Source organism: Colletotrichum navitas, assembly GCF_030913465.1.
Source record: "Colletotrichum navitas strain CBS 125086 chromosome Unknown LY79scaffold_13, whole genome shotgun sequence".
In the NCBI taxonomy this organism is placed as follows: Eukaryota; Fungi; Ascomycota; class Sordariomycetes; order Glomerellales; family Glomerellaceae; genus Colletotrichum; species Colletotrichum navitas.
Window position 1 is genome coordinate 501,804 of NW_026850559.1, and position 16,068 is coordinate 517,871.

General features: G+C 53.6%; 7 protein-coding genes across 7 annotated transcripts; 2 read left to right on the top strand and 5 right to left on the bottom strand.

The window, feature by feature from the left end:
- Positions 1-603: 603 nt before the first annotated feature.
- On the bottom strand, positions 604-1,792 carry LY79DRAFT_588268 (uncharacterized protein; the record flags this gene model as incomplete). Its single annotated transcript, XM_060560895.1, has 4 exons — positions 604-823; positions 889-968; positions 1,020-1,283; positions 1,325-1,792. 4 exons carry the CDS (start codon positions 1,790-1,792, stop codon positions 604-606), a joined length of 1,032 nt encoding a protein of 343 aa, XP_060417051.1.
- Positions 1,793-3,565: 1,773 nt separating this feature from the next.
- On the top strand, positions 3,566-5,394 carry LY79DRAFT_588269 (mitochondrial branched-chain alpha-ketoacid dehydrogenase kinase-domain-containing protein; the record flags this gene model as incomplete). Its single annotated transcript, XM_060560896.1, has 4 exons — positions 3,566-3,680; positions 3,863-4,011; positions 4,088-5,073; positions 5,265-5,394. The coding sequence occupies 4 exons, from the start codon at positions 3,566-3,568 to the stop codon at positions 5,392-5,394; spliced, it is 1,380 nt and encodes a 459-aa protein (XP_060417052.1).
- Positions 5,395-6,234: 840 nt separating this feature from the next.
- On the bottom strand, positions 6,235-7,524 carry LY79DRAFT_588270 (uncharacterized protein; the record flags this gene model as incomplete). The annotated part of the gene is made up of 5 exons (XM_060560897.1): positions 6,235-6,360; positions 6,416-6,940; positions 6,992-7,150; positions 7,209-7,443; positions 7,493-7,524. The coding sequence occupies 5 exons, from the start codon at positions 7,522-7,524 to the stop codon at positions 6,235-6,237; spliced, it is 1,077 nt and encodes a 358-aa protein (XP_060417053.1).
- A 573-nt stretch (positions 7,525-8,097) lies between these two features.
- On the bottom strand, positions 8,098-8,551 carry LY79DRAFT_545484 (uncharacterized protein). The gene has a single exon (XM_060557177.1). The coding sequence runs from the start codon at positions 8,483-8,485 to the stop codon at positions 8,297-8,299; it is 189 nt and encodes a 62-aa protein (XP_060417054.1). The 5' UTR covers positions 8,486-8,551; the 3' UTR covers positions 8,098-8,296.
- Positions 8,552-10,252: 1,701 nt separating this feature from the next.
- On the top strand, positions 10,253-11,052 carry LY79DRAFT_80815 (uncharacterized protein). Its single transcript, XM_060565134.1, has one exon. It carries the CDS (start codon positions 10,401-10,403, stop codon positions 10,866-10,868), a length of 468 nt encoding a protein of 155 aa, XP_060417055.1. The 5' UTR covers positions 10,253-10,400; the 3' UTR covers positions 10,869-11,052.
- A 1,260-nt stretch (positions 11,053-12,312) lies between these two features.
- Positions 12,313-12,787, bottom strand: LY79DRAFT_80819 (uncharacterized protein). The gene has a single exon (XM_060565135.1). It carries the CDS (start codon positions 12,751-12,753, stop codon positions 12,412-12,414), a length of 342 nt encoding a protein of 113 aa, XP_060417056.1. The 5' UTR covers positions 12,754-12,787; the 3' UTR covers positions 12,313-12,411.
- A 565-nt stretch (positions 12,788-13,352) lies between these two features.
- Positions 13,353-15,493, bottom strand: LY79DRAFT_667616 (amidophosphoribosyltransferase; the record flags this gene model as incomplete). The annotated part of the gene is made up of 9 exons (XM_060563404.1): positions 13,353-13,386; positions 13,447-13,946; positions 13,999-14,116; positions 14,184-14,418; positions 14,477-14,998; positions 15,051-15,061; positions 15,123-15,257; positions 15,308-15,340; positions 15,408-15,493. The coding sequence occupies 9 exons, from the start codon at positions 15,491-15,493 to the stop codon at positions 13,353-13,355; spliced, it is 1,674 nt and encodes a 557-aa protein (XP_060417057.1).
- Positions 15,494-16,068: the final 575 nt, after the last annotated feature.

The window sequence follows — 16,068 nt, forward strand, 5'->3', positions numbered from 1 at the left end:
CAAGTGGAAAATACCGAAGTGCCGCCGCACAATCGCGCGTCGCAAAGATAATGTATCAGCAGTTGCCAAGGTAGACTGAATGGTTTCTGTGGGTTCCAGGGTCAGTGCTGGAAGGGGGTTTTTCGAGTTTTGATTCTCGTACGACCCAGCGGGTATTCTTGTAGGCCGGTCATCTGACAACGGGCCATTCTCGCCCGATAACCTTGAACACTTGATTCTGAAGTCAGTCGACAATTCTTCCCTTGACTCCGATCATGAAAAAGTATCGAACCAATACCGGGTTGTATAAGGTACGGGGACACCATAATGGAGCCGGCAGTCAAAACAATACCGCACATCTACCGCTGATGCACCAATACCCAGAAAGCAGAACAAGAAACTGTATTCATGACTCTCGTGGTATCCGCTATGCTGTAAGAAGGAACCTAAGACGAAATGCGAGATTTTGCAGACTGGGTATCCTGCTGTGTTCCCCAAACACCGTTGCTATGCTTCAGCCGTAACCGTAAGGTACTCGATAACTTTTGTGGCTTCATCACTCGTTCATATCTCTAGAGTCATCACGCATAAAAGACAAGGTGTAAAAACAAGGTCGAAATAGGGTCACCGTCGCAACGGCGTGCCCACGGGGGTGTTGTAAGCGGAGCGGTCGAAGCTCTTGTGCTTGGAGCGTTTCCGTTTGAGGTCGGACCAATCGGCCTTCCAGTTCTGGATGCTCTGTGCGAGGTCGGGATCAGCGTTATTTGGGCACTGCACTTCTATGGCCTTGAGGCCAAGACGGAGGTAGGTGAGTTCGGAGTCATTTTCCTGGAGTTCATCCTCCCTGCGATGAGTTAGTGTCAAGGGGCTCGGGTAGGGCTGCCTTGTAAGTGAGTTGAGAAGACATACAGATCTCGCACTCGTCCTTGGAGGAAAATGATTCGTTGTGCTGCGCGTTCGGCGCGTGTCACGAGAAGCTGGTGTATGTGCTGCCAACTCATCAGTCCATGCCTCTCGAGCAAGTCACTATCATGTCTCACTTCTGATTCCTCCTGCCGGGCCTTGAGATTCGTGACGAGGGTTTCCAGTTCTGAGTTGAGCTTTGCTGCCTCAGATGCGATGCGGAAAGAATCGACGGCAGGCTTTTTCTCGACGGTGGGTTCGGGAGAGGGCGTATCTCGTCGGAATGAGCTCCGGAACGACGGTGAGATTTCCGACAGGCCAGATCGAAACCATGAGGGCGAAGGCGAGGTCCACAAGGATTCGTGTTCGACACTCTGAGCGTCCATGGACCACGTTTTTGGCTTGCCTTGGGGGTGGCTTGAGGCGGTTCTCCTGCTAGAACTGACTCTATCTCATCAAGCTTGCCGTGCATGGCGCTAACATTGGAGTCAGGGACATCTTCGCCCGCAAGCAACTTGTGAGTCAAGTCGTTTAGTCGTTGGATAAGGCCAAGGGTGTCTCGGGTGTTCTCATTCGTGTTATCGTTCGAATGAGCCGATGCGGTAAGGTCATCCTCGGTCCAGGACCGGGCCAAAGGGCTCTTAGCCACGGGCGTTGAGAACTGCTGACCAGGCGTAGAAAAATGTTGGCGGGGAGGCGGTGACAGAGGTGAGAAACCCCGATAGCTCATGGACGAAGGTAGTCGGGGCGTTGAAATTCGCGGTGAAGAGGCGCACTGCGGCACGGAAATCGGCTTGTTAGAATGACTCCTCGTGCGGCGTAAGCCTTTGCACGGGCTGTCGTCGTCTTCATGGTCGTTCAGATCGAGAAAACGTAGGCCCAGCCCCGAATCCGACCTGGCGTCCGACATTGCTGGTCATCGAAAGAGGTATGAAGGTAATATTTGGGGCGGCGGCCGGCCAACCAGAAGGGAGGAAAACCGGGTCGTTGGCGTCTCCCGTTCCTTTTTTTTCGACCTTAAGTGACGGGAGGATAGGGAGACGCGACGCAAAGGCGAGCGAGGTGCGGTCGGTACGAGACGAAAGTAATCGGTACAAAGTACTCCGTACACTGCAGCGCAGGAAGCTAGTGGGAGGTGGTATTTCCGAGGACGATCCGATTGAATGGTTGCCAGGAATTTTTTGGGCTTCAGCTGCAGGAATCTCGGCGCTGTATGGTCGAAAGAAGTCCACCCAATTGGCAATGCGTCGAGTCTTGTCTTTGGCGCGTTCTTGACGCGCGGTGAGACGGGTAAAGGAGGAGGCTGGTGAAGGCTACCTAGGCGAGCGAGGACGGGTGGGTGGGGCGCGCATGAAGAAATATGGCGCCTTGCATGTGACCACAGGGGTTAAGCTGGAACTCGCGAAGCAAGCTGTGGCTGGTCTGGTTGCGAGCGAGCTCACACACAAGAAAGGGACTGACTGCAGTGAGCGTCGTGAGGTGGAGCCGGAGCCGGGACAAGTATGGGGCGGGAGGGGAGGGGCGGCCTGAGCGGCTGGGCTACAGTGTGGTGTGTTGCAATGTGGGGGAAGAAGGCGGCACGGGTCACGGCGCTGCTGGCTCTGACTCTCGGCAACCAGGAAGGAAACAATGCTGAAGGAGAGAGCCCCTCTCCGCCGCGGTTGGCCGTCGTCGCATGCCGCTGTAGGGAAGTACGGTACGGTGAAGAAGAAAAATGTTAGTGAGCGAGGTATCCATCGACAGCAAAGTCCCGTTCCTTTCCGCCGTCCATCTCACCATCACATGCCCGCATGTCATCGTGTCCATGTATACGGTATTGACCGAAGACATTGTTGGATCCCCTTGTTAGCGTTCGCCTCCTGTCCTACTCTGTTCTCTCATGTGAGGTTTCACAAGCTCCTCCGTGGTCGAAATACCTGCCAGTTGTTACAGTTGTTATTCGATTGCACCATACATAGAATGGCTGGTTGCCAAGCATCTCCTGGTGGTTTCACCCGTTCACCCTGTCTGTAAAACGAAAATAGCACACGTCAGAACGATCCCGACCCACCGGATTCTCGGCCGGATTCTCGGATCATCAAGTACGATGTATGCATCTGGCATGATTGTAGAGACTCGCACCTCGGGATAAATGTTCGCGGGCTGTGCTTCACGGCCAGTACCGGCGGGAAACTTTCGGGGAGCGCACCTCTACAGCCGGCTAGTAGCGCCTCAGAGGGGGGGTACTTGTCGCGCTATCATCGAACGATATGCCCTATGACGCCGAGTTGAGTAAGGTACCAGTGTGCCATTGCCGGTTGTGGCCCGCCCAGAGCACCAGGAACTCCCCACTGAGGAGCCTGGCCCGGCCTTGTTCCTGTCGTCCCCGGCAAACCCAAGCTCTTGTCTTCTCCATCATTGCCAGAAATATACCTACTCGAAACATTATCCTCCAAGACTGCATGCGACCTTCATCCTGCCTTCCATTGACCATGCAGCACTAGATCTGGCTTTTGTTCTTTATCCTCACCTCTCACTTTCATCACGCCTCTCCCTTTGCTGCTCCGCCCGCTCATGTCCAGTTCCATGTTGCCCTGCGTCATACAGCCTCGGTAAAGGCTGTTCCCAACTCGGTCACGCGGGGTTGTTTGTTCGATTCGCATACTTCACCAAATAGTCGAAACTCGATCTCCAGTCGCCCATCATGTCGTGGAAGAAAACAGACAGGTTGATGGACACCATCAGGCATTACGCCAGTTTCCCGGCAACTGGCGTGAGCTTGAGGCAAATGGTGCAGTTTGGAGAGAAGCCTTCTGTCGGTTCGTCTTCCCTCCCTAGCTCTCCACGTCCGGCCGGCGACCTGTCTTTACAGCCTCCTTGCCCTCTCTTCTGTCCTCCCACGCTCTTGTCTGCTTGGCATTTGGCCTTGTGAGGCGCCAATCGGCGCAGGTCCCTCTCGAGTTTCCCAGTCTCGATGCTGACTCCGACTCCGTGCTCCCAGGAACTCTCTTTCGTGCCTCGCAATTCCTTGCCGAGGAACTACCAATTCGCCTGGCCCATCGTGTACAAGAACTCGATGAGCTTCCCGATGGCCTCAACGATATGCCCTCTGTGAAGCGCGTGCAGGATTGGTACGCACAGTCGTTCGAGGTACGTCACGGCATTGCCATCGCATATTGCACAACGGACAACGGATATGACTCGCTGACGTTTCCCTCCCGCGCAGGAACTCACACAACTCCCGCGACCTGATCTAGACAAGACTACCAGAGAAAGACTGATGAAGCCGGCCAAGTCACATGGCAAAGGCTCTATGCTCTCCGAGGCGACGCGAAATCCGAGTATCGAAGACGGCCAATATGCATCCCTCCCTCAGTCCAACGGAAATGGCTGGAGCAAACAGAAGAACGTTGCTGCAAGGAGGTACTTCGCCATGGTAGATGACACGGGCGATTGGCCGGCCGAGCTCCGACTGTACAATGAACGTTTCGCAAAGGCGCTGCACGGCATCAAGAGGCGCCACGACGGAGTCGTCACCACCATGGCGCAGGGTATCTTGGAGTACAAGCGCAAGAGGCAGCGCATGCAAATCGACCACAATATTCAGTCGTTCCTCGACCGGTTTTACATGTCGCGAATAGGAATCCGCATGCTCATCGGTCAACACATTGCACTGACCGATCAAAGCCACCACCGTGATCCGTCTTACGTCGGCATCATCTGTACCAAGACCAACGTCCAGGACCTCGCTCAGGAGGCCATTGAGAACGCACGCTTTGTATGCGAGGACCACTACGGGCTTTTTGAGGCGCCCAAGATCCAGCTTGTTTGCAACCCCAACATCAACTTCATGTACGTTCCTGGGCATCTGTCGCACATGCTGTTCGAGACTCTCAAGAACTCCCTTCGCGCCGTTGTCGAAACACACGGTCAGGACAAGCAGGAGTTCCCCGTGACCAAGGTCATTGTCGCTGAAGGCAAGGAAGACATCACCATCAAGATTTCGGATGAAGGCGGCGGCATCCCCAGAAGCTCAATTCCCCTTGTTTGGACATATATGTACACCACCGTAGACCGGACACCGAACCTGGATCCAGACTTTGATAAGAGCGATTTCAAGGCGCCCATGGCCGGTTTCGGGTATGGGCTGCCCATCTCGCGGCTGTACGCGCGATACTTTGGCGGCGACCTGAAGCTCATCAGCATGGAGGGGTGAGTTCCGCGCGCCGCGCCACCTTGGATCAATGGATCCGGTGCACACACAGAAACGCTGACTTTATCACCAGATACGGAACGGATGTTTACCTTCATCTCAACCGTCTGTCCAGCTCATCAGAACCCCTCCAATAGGGACCAGCAGTCATGAGGGACAAGAATGCTCGAGGATTGACGCTAGGGTTGAGGTATACACTGCATAAGAGGCTCAAGGATCGCGAGATTACGGAGCGCCGGCAGGTGGGAGACGCCCAGGACATGATGAACCGGGGCAACGACCCCAATCCAGGATATTACAAGCGTGACAGCGACTTGTAAGATGGGCATGTCTTGGAAAGAAGAAACTATTGATCGCGCTGTGAAATGCCTGGCAGACTACGGAGGCCACGTAGCCCCCTCAAACTGAACCCGTTCCTGGAGCCATTCTGGCCCAGTCTTCTGTTTCTGGACCTCTTGTAGTCCAAGGAAGGCTGAGAAGGGGAAGGGCTACATGCGGCCGAGGCCGGTCAGAACACAGCCAAAACCATCGTAAACCAGCATCATGCTGGCGCTTTTTTCTATACTTTTTTTTTATAACATCTGCTCGTGCTCATGGGCATATCGGCGGCCGTCACTGTGACGGGGGATGACACGCACGAAACACACATACACGTCGTTTTTGGGTAAGGTTTGGGGGCCAAGTTCAAAAAAAGAATCGCTCCGGCTGGGTAGGGTCTCGGGATTACACACACTATTACGGGACAAGCCGCGTCAACATCGAGAGACCGGATAGGGTGGGCGTCTTTAGGGTATATTATGCCGCATATTTCTCTCGTTAACCCATCGGAATACATCACTGCATGCGAACCTGGTTATGCCGCTTTCGTGATCTGGTCGATGCATTCTACCTGTTCATAAGGCCGCTATCTCCTAGAGCAAAGCTGATTCCCTACCCGGCCTTGATTTTCCTAGTACCTCAGGACTCTGTGTGTGTTATCAAAAGAGCATAAATGGACGTGCCGTCCGAATAAGATGTCCCTGTTCGCGCGGAAGTCTTTTTCGATACAAAGGAAAGTTATGAAGAGCGATCAAGAGACATGATAAGAGAAAAGATCGCGGCTTGAGGTGCTAATGCTTCTAGCAATGCCGTCACAGAGCCTCGGCGGCCCAAGTGCTATACTACTCGTCATCGTCGCTGTCGTCTTCACCAATGCCGTAAGGAGCATTCACCTGTCGCTGCGGCATGTTGCGCTGCAGCTCGCGATGCTCCTTCTCGGTAAGATACTTTCTATCGGAGGACCGTCCCTACCTTTAGGTTAGCAACCCGCGTTTCTTCCGAGATCGATGGTTGCCGACTTACCTTGGTATCCCAAGTTCCACCCGTAGCAGGCTTACTGGTGTTGGTACTATTCTGAGTACGAATATTCGTGATGCTCTGAGGGCGACTGTTCAAGGCGGTTTCGCGACAGCTGTTGCCCAAACTCTGGCCGCGACTGCTCGAAGCTGGAGTCATGCCGCTCATCATCGAGGATCGACCAGACTGAACAGTGGGAGTCTTGGACATCTGGTACTGACGGCCATTGGAATCCCAGGCGTTGTAAGTCACTCGACCACTTGTCTGAGGCTGAGGCTGGGCAATCTTTGCCTGGCTGAGCCACAAACTGGTTTCTCCCAGGTCCTCCGGGGTGGGTTGAGAGGGGGATTCAGAGATGGTTGATCCACTCGCGCGTCGAGTGGATGTTACACTTTCCGTATCCAAGTGAGGCGGGGCGATGTTCTTCCTAGCATGATTGATGATGAGACCTGCGAACTTGAGGGAGGGGGCGCCCGCCTCATCGTCCTCTAACTTCGTAAGTCCGTCGGTGCCAGTTATTGGTGCAAGGGGCTGTATCAATGTCAGCAGGTCTGGGCTGGTTCAAAGGCTTATTCTCATTACTCGATAATCATGCAGATCAAAGATATCAGAAGGCTCGGTAGGAAGGCGAGTCTCAAAATCATCGTTCTCCTCCAGCGGGTCGAGATCGGTGTTCGGGCCACCCCAAGGGGCATAACCCGGCTCCTGAGTATTGACCCAGTGCTGGCAGGCCTTGCAGATCTGGTCCCAGTGTGCGTGAGAAACCTATTTAAATCATGAGGTCGGATTGTACACCTACATTGACGCCATTGGACCTGTTGTTTTTGGAAAACTGGTCGAGAGCCCGAATTCGGTTGCATGGGCCCTCGCATTGTAGCTCCTTTACAGGTTCGCCTGAGTGAATGCGGCAAATCATGCCCGTATTGGCAGCATCGATGCGGACGCGGCGGTTCAGCTTGTTTTGGACAAGCTTCTGCTGCTTCGCTGAGAAGCTGGACCAAGGCTTCCATTCGCCACCGGTCTTGCAACGAAACCTGCTGGTCAGTTCTGGAGTCTTCAGTGAGCAGGCCCTTGAACACTTACTGATCAGGCAGTTTCTGGCCGTTAGAGGTCATGGTCGACATTCTCGTGGGTTGCGTGGATGATATGGGTTGTTGTGTAGGCAAAGTTCTCAGACTGGTGTGAGAGGAGATTTATAAGAATGGCGCAAATGTGATGGAAAGCGGTGAGTAAGAAGAAGCGTCGGAAGGAAAGGAGTGAGTAGGAAGGAGCGACCGAACCGATGTCTCACCTGCCTCGCACATGCACAATAACAAGAGGAGGAGCACATGGAGAAAGGTTTCGAAAAGTCCCGTTGTCTCTGTTGCCTCCCCCGTTGAATGTTTGTCTAAATACACAGGTAAATACACGAGGCCTAAGAAGCAACTACTCTGGAACAGTAGGTCGTGGTAGTAACTAGCTACCTAGGCAGGTATATAAAAAAATTACCTAGACACTGCCTATAATAACGGGTACCCGTATACACGATGATAGAACAACGACTGAGCAATGGGTCACACACGATGGGGAGTGAGCGAAAGGTCGCAGTGTCATATATTACTCCTCCTAGCTCCATGTTTCTCTCCCAGTCTACCAAAGTGGCGTGGGACCTTCAACTTGACAGGGCAAATCCTAATGATGTATTGCATCCCCATGCGACCCTATGTCCCCTTGAACATACTCTTGCCATATTTGAACGTTTTGGTAACGTAGCTTCGATGCAGCAAGTTGCCATGACTTGACCACGCGAGGACCGAATTTTAGACGCCACGTCCCACGCCAAATGGCCGAGGCATCGTCTCTGCCAATGCGATACATAAACGGACAGGCATGTGCCTTTGAATCATTCTAAAGCACAAATGTGTACAACGTGGGCGTATTCTGTACAAGTACACTGGGCCAGCACAGCAAGGCCTGGATCTGCTTGCTGTTCTTTTGGTCGTTCTGTAGGAGCTGCGATATGAGCGCTAAAGATTGTAGGTGCGACCATGTCCACCTCGAATGGCAGTATCGAAAGACTTCCTCTACGTCGACCATGAAGGAGATGGCAAAGTGCTGCAGATTGAGATTTTTATATGCAGGAACTGTACCAAGCCCTTGGAAGGATGAACTATGCTGGACCAGTGTTCAGGAGGTAGCCGCTTTGGAAATAGCTCGTAAAATTTGTAGGCGTCTTCAAATACTATTAGTCTCTTAAGATTATTTGGAAGATCATTCAGGAATATTAATCCATGATATATTCTTAAAGTCAGCGCTGAACGGTCAGCACGAATTAACCATGACAAAAGGACAAGGTTTATGTTTCCTGCCACAGGCGTTAGTGCGCATCTATGATATAAACTTCTCTCCGCCCAGCTCTATATGGCGCCCACGGCTCATAAGAGATATGCTCTAGGCCCTCGAGTCTGCTAATGAATGTACCGAGAAGCTCTGGACAAATGCGACACCGATGGTCTTGACATATAATGAGGGAAGTGACTGCTCCAACTCGGGGCAACGTTCCGCGAGACACTGGGTAGATATGTCCGAAGAGCCGTAGTCTAGCCCACCATGGATAAGTTTCAACTTATTTGCCACGCATCCAGGCATGCTGCAAGTCATGATGCGGATTCATTGCCCTCCACGCATCCGGTGTTGCGTTTCTATCATGCTCAACATCGTCAGTGGCTAAGAAGTTCTTGGACCAGGGTTCGCAGTGGCTCAGAGAGTATGCATTGATCAGCAACGCCAAGTGAGCCGCTGGTTTCCAAGTACTGAGAATCTAAAAAGTCTCCATATCCCATCCCTGATGATGAAGTCGATCTTTTCTGGTGGTGATCTTTCTTCTGAGCAACACTTATACGAGCAGCATGGTAATTCGATGTTGAGACAGATATGGTGGATAATATCTCTCGTTCGTGGCGAAACAAGTGAGTCGAAGTCGTCGAGACAAGACACTTCCAGCTTCAGCTTGTAGAAATTGACCTTCTTCAGAGCGTGCTGCCATCCTCTGCGTACAGATGCAAGCGAAGCCCAGCCAGGGCATTCCTGAGGTGCGATTATCGACAAGATCAGAGTCTCTCTCTGCTGAGAAAGATATCCATTTCAAGGCTTTTATTTTAGCCTTTGTTTGGGTGCGGGTTCTCATCCCGCAGCTTGTAAAAAGAAACACTAGAAAATGTCTAGAGCTATCTTCACAATCATATCATATTGTAAAAACTTCGTACGGTATAGTTTCCGCGGACCACATCGTCAAACGTTTATCTGCAATGTGCGATTGAAAAGCGTATTTCTAAAACCGAGGACCGTGGTATTCGAAACTACATGCCAAACTCGGCGCTGCGGTGCCCGTACAGATTCCCAAGGATTCTAGAAACACACATTCGGCGAACATCTGCCTGACCATGGGAGTTCACAACGCTGGCTGCCTATACAAGGTCAGTAGTCTTGGCTTTTCGAGGGCTGTCTACCGATGCTTTCGACCAGGCCACAGCGCCTGGTGGGTACCCGGACACCCGGACACCCGGAAATCCGGACGTAGTCGGGCGCTATCCGGGGCCAAATGGGCCGACTTTGCGAAGCATCGGTGCCCAGTCGCATTGGCGTGCATACTTTGGCCCGAACAAGTCGTGCTTATGCATGCCGTATGTATTACGCGAGGGAAAGTGGCGGCATGATCGTTGTCCAGTCGACGCCCAGTGGATGCTCTGTTCTGCATCCGGAGTGCCCACCGCGCTCCTCGGCTCTTTGTCCAACAAGGGTGGGCCCGTCGCCCTGAAGAAAAATTCCATAGCTTCCAGAAGCGGCATGGAAACCTCAATGCCCCAGCAGGCAGCAGGGGGGAAGGCGCTAATGTAGGCTTTGAACAGGGAGGGCAACGGGGGGCTGCAGCAGCCCGCAGCTCGTGTTTTCGACGATGACTTCGAGCCGAGGCGAGGCCTTTCACGAGACCACCAATCTCCACGCGTGACCAATGGAATTCGCCAAACGGCAATTTGGGGGATCGGCCGAACCGCTGCTCAGTCCGTCGACATCGTTGCCCCGGCGGAAACTGAGTCGTGCTTCGGACGTCCTGGACAGGAAAAGAAACCGTCTGCCCGGCCGATCGGCAGGTTCCAGCTTTGTGGGACAGCGATTAACCGGAGTGCCAGACGGGCAGCCGGGCCCCCATGTCGCATACCAGCCTCTCCTACAGGATCCGGATGTTTGGGCTAGGGGGTGGTTCAGAAATACCAGAAGCACGAAGGAGCGTTCTCGTTCCTTGGGGCCTCGGAAAGGGAAAGAGGAGGAGAAAGGACGCCTCTGCCGACTCCGCGGCATACGGAAACGCGATGCCGTCTGCAGAGACCGTGTTAGAAATCTAGCCCACACACGCGCAGCGGCAGCGGCACGACATCACGATCTCCGCCCCGAGTCAAGCCAGGGATCCGCAGAGGTATAAGCTTGTGGCTGGGAGATGTCGATGTTCACCGCACATAGGGCCACAATCTGTTCAGTTGAGCACCCCCCCCCCCCTCAAAAAAAAAAAAACAACCACTCTTTCCCGAGATTGCGTAATGTCTTACCTTCTTTTCCCGTGTTCGAGCTAGAGGCTTTCGACGCGGAGGCTGCTGCACCGTATGCGCTGCTTCCAATAGATGATCCCCCCCTCATTGAACCCTTAGCCGTAGTAGGTCCATTTCTATATTGCTGTCATAAAACTCGGTACGCGTAGTTCGGGTGAATAAATTCACGCAATCATGAGGACGAGGCTAGGAATAGAATCGACGTGGATCACCGCCAATCTCCATTCTGGAACACACAGATGTGCAGGCGAGCGGGCCTCGAATGCCAGTTCGAGATTGTGCCGCTCCCACGAGACAATTTGCACGTCCCCTATGCGTGGGAAGGAAATAGGGGTTGTCAACTAGAAACGAGACCACAACAATCCACGACCACGAAGGGGGGGCCTAACAGCCCAGTCCAGTGCCCGTGTGAGAACTGAGAAGAGGGGGGGAGAGAACCACACCCTTGTAACGGCGAGGCTCAAGATTAGCAACCCCCAACTGTCGAGAACGAGAGACAAGCCTAGCTTCATCTTGAACACCCAGCCAGCGGTGTGAAGCCCCGCGGTCGAGAGACAGTAGGGCGGAACGGGGCCTCACAACAACCGCTCATCATCTCTGTTTTTATGCTCAATGCTCGACATAGCATGCAGCCATGCAACGTTGTTCTAGTAGGGCTCCTAGCCGACCCAGCCGACAATGGCCCCTCGATCCTCCTGGCCCTACGGTTCCCGACCGGAATAGTCCCTGAACCCATTTTGCGGTGAGACCGGAACCCCGGGCCCTAAGCTTCACAGATTCATGCTGGTGAGCCGGCCCGGCCGTGACTTGGCATGGGCAATTTACCAGCATAGTCATTGCCCGTTTGGCGGGGTTCCGCGGGAAAAGCACAAGCCCGACGGCGAGAAATATGCCATAGTAGGGGTGGTGTGTGCGCCAAGAGACCGGTGTACGGCGCGGTTGGGCTCTTGGCCTGGTCTATGCCACCAAGGATCCGACCTCGAGGGAAAAAAGCATGAAGCCGTGTGCAAACCCACTAACATGATCCCGGCGACACGACAAAGTTGCCAGACATGGCATGTTAGAGACACGCAACTCCCCATTGTTCGAAGGAGGGGAAGACGGCCGTTACATTCGTTACCTGCCGGTTTATTGGTCTTGGCTGTCCAAGTAAAGAGGGATCGCCCGCCCCTGAATGGCGAGCGCCGTGGAGCAGAGGGGGGCGCGATGGTGGAGCGATGAAGCGACGATGTTGCCGTGACGGGGGAACTATCCGGACGCCCACCAGTTGCCCCCTCCCGCGAGATTGTTCCTCGTCTAGGTTTCCTCTCATCTGACGAGACAGTCCATTAAGAGTGGGTGGCTGGGAGGGGGTGGAAGGAAGATTGAATCCTCAAAACGAGAATCCTGACCCAGGAACCAGGCAGACTCCACTGGCTGTCATTCCAAATGGGCCCGCCGCGTCGAACCGCGGATGTGCCGGTTGGCGTCGCCCACCGCGGGACCATGGTGTTTGGCCAAACTAGACCGGGCCCCCGGTCCTCTCTTGTATGTCTGTGTGAAGGTACGGAGTTTGTACTCCGTCACGGGGAGAGGTTTTTTTTTTTCTTCTTTTTTTCTCGCTCCAAGGGCCCCTGGAACCGACCAGGTGGTAGTAATTGGGATAGGTATGAGTCGCGGCGGGCTGGCAGGTGGGGGCCGTGCGAGGGTTTGTCCGGCTTGTGACCAAGCCAAGGGTGGGAATGCGAGGAGCATCGCTCCGATCTCTCTTGATACAGACATTCACTATTGAAGACGGTGGATCGTTTCACGGTTGTACCAACCGTCTGGCGCCTTGTTGTGCATGGGAACCGTTGACGCCGACTTGGGAGGCCTGGGCCTGGGCCTAGAGCATGCTAGTGTCGTCGGAAAGCACAAAACGAGACTAGGGCCAGTTGTCGGTGGAGGGAGTCGAGTGCACCAGCCGGTTGTGTCGCTCGCCAACGGCATATGAACTTAAACGGTTTATCCACATTTGTGCAGACCCGTTTCACATATCCCGGACCAGTCGATGCGTTTATCGATTTTGTTCCAACGTCAATCACCAGATCTAACGACACAATAAAAAGACCAGTTCTTGTTAACTAATCTACGGGCTATGTGCAGGGTGTTCGAAACGAAACCCATGGACGAATTGCCACAAACCTCTAAACAACTAGGTACCAAGTGTAAGTACCCAACTCCCAAACTGAGGAATGAGGGAAAAGAGCCTCAGAGATGAATGCAAAACGTGATTTAAATGCCAGTTCTCCGCAACGCCTCACCTAAACTTGGTTTTCTGTATGCCACTCATTTTCTTTCTTCGTCTGAACGGACACGCAAGCATCATATATATGTCTTGTCTAGTTCTCGGGGTCAGCTGCCACGTTGTGGATGCTGTAGGTCATATGTGTCAGTCAAGGTATCCTGCTCAGTATCTTGAAGAGGAGAGCCTACCCGATATCCGCACCGGTTCCCGGCGGGGACAGTATTTCAGCTCGGGACCGTGCCACCAAGCCGTTCGTCTTGATGGTCTTGGCAGCCGGGCCAGAGTCTGCAGAACCCTGCGCCGTGGGGCCGCTGCTGGCAACAACTGCCTTCCGCTTCTTGCTGCCATTGCGGGCCTCGTAGAGACGCTCGAAATAGCCTTCAGGGATAGAAGTGACGTAGCAGCCGGTGAAAACGCCAACCTCAAAAGTCTGGGTCTTGGGGTCGCGAGGAGAGAGCTCGGCACATGAGGCCGCAAGGTCTTCAAGGGTCTGGTAAATGACCTCGTCGGCGCCGATGTGCTTGGCGATCTCGGAGTTGGAGCGGCCATGGGCAATGAGTTCGTTGGGCGTCGCAAGATCAATACCGTAAACGTGGGGGTTCAAAACGGCCGGACTGCAACTGCTGAAAATGACCTTCTTGGCGCCAGCCTCCCGTGCCATGTTGACAATCTCGCGGCTCGTTGTGCCCTGCTCAGCTGTCAGCAACCTTGTCTGCAGTTTTGGGCTACTGCAAATATACCCGAACAATGCTGTCGTCGACCAAAAGCACCGTTTTCCCCTTGAATTCGGTGTCAATTGTGCTAAGCTTGCGACGGACACCCTGCTTCCGAGAGCTCTGGGTAGGCATGATGAATGTGCTTGAAGCGGTATGGTGTTAGTAATGATGCTTTCGAAATCAATCCGAACAGGGCAATATCGACTGACCGGAAGACATAACGGTTCTTGACAAAGCCCATGGAGTACGGCTTCTTGAGCCGCTCTGCCAGGGCTGCGGCAGCCGTGTTCGAAGTCTCTGGGATAGGAATGACAACGTCAATGTCCTTGACAGCCTCCTCGCCCAGCCTTGCAATGATGTTGTCGGCCAACTTGACACCCTGCAGGTTACGAGACTCATGGACGCTAATGCCGTCGATGGTCGTATCCGGACGCGCAAAGTACACTAGCATTGCGCTTGTCAATATTTGGAGCAACAGAGACTGGGCCATCTGTAAACTCACCGTACTCAAAGATATCAGGGCTGTAGGACTCCATCTCCTGAATCTGTTTGAAGACCGGGGGCGAACCGCGCTTAAACAAGACGGCCTGTCCTGGAAGAACGTCTGTAATGTTTGAGAAACCCAGCTGCTTCAGCGCCACAGACTCGGATGCAAGCATGTAGTCCACAGCACCCTCAAGAGTGTGAGAGGGTCGGGAGCCCCAGACCAGAGGTCGGATTCCATTGGGGTCGCGGAATCCACACACGCCGTACCCAGCAAGCATGATGACCGAGGCCCAGGCTCCCCTGCAGCGCTTGTAGGTTCGCTCCAAGGCGCTGAATAGGTCGTTCTCATTGACACGTGCCTTTCCTGTCTCGTTGAGCTCATTTGCAAACACAGAAAGCATCAACTCGGAGTCACTGCCGGTGTTAACGTGGCGATGCGCCTCATGGTCCAGGAATTCACGGAGCTCTTCGGCGTTAATGAGATTGCCGTTGTGGGATAAGCACACGCCGTACGGGCTGTTGACGTAGAATGGCTGGGCTGGTTTTCGTTAGTTTATCCTCAATCAACGTGAATTAGCCTCGAAGCTCACCTTCAGCACGCCTGAAGGGAATAGTCAGTATGCATTCTTTATAGGTCCAACAGCATGCAGAGAGACACTTACCCACTACTTCCCCAGGTTGGATAACGCAAGTGACCAATGCCCATCCATCCAGGGAGGTCGATGACTCTCCTTCCATCATTGAAGACCTTGGAAGCCATGCCGGCGTCTTTGCAGGAATAGATGCGTCCGTGCTTCCTACTACGATTAGCACCTGAACGTTCGCCTCAAAGATGGTTCAAAATTACGATGATGTTGCTATACCACAAGCATCCTGACCTCTGTGACAGGTTAGAACATACTCCTCATCGAAGGATATATTATACGTTCCTGTGCTGAAGGAGGTACATGGCCTCGTGCAGCTCCTGCGCGGCATCGCAAGAGTCATACTCGTGGTCCCAGTCACCCAGACATATACCGATGATTCCGCACATATTGTTGCGACTCTTTTGGGCGTTGGTGTACAAAAAGGTTGGTGTGGATGGAGGCTGGCAGAGCAGGATCTAGATGCGCCTCTCGGAACTGGTTCGTGACGATACCGTTATCGATAGTAAGGGATGCGCACTTCCTGTATTGAACTTGGCAACCGTTGCGCGAGTTATCGTCGTCGGTGTTGGTGTCAGCGTTCGAGATGGCTTCTGTCGTGGCGGGGTATCCGATGGCGGGGTATTTTCTTAGCAGGATGGGCAGGGTCCACGCTGGGGTTTTTCGCGCGCTTCGGGGCAAGGACAAAAGCCGGGAAACAGAAGCGATACCTCGAGGACTTGGTAATCCGTGTTTCGACTCGACGCAGGTGAGATGGAGGATTTCTGGCTTCTTTCTGGACGAGGGAGCGATACAGTCCGGAGAGGAACGACGAAAAAGAGCGCGACGTCGTCGGTAAGAGAAAAAAAAAAATTCCTCAACGACGACCAACTTCGGGAAGGAAGGACAGATTAGTGGGGCCGGCTATCGGCGCTCCCAACAAGGTAACACGGATAAGGCTCCGTAGCAGCTACCGGTGCTGTTT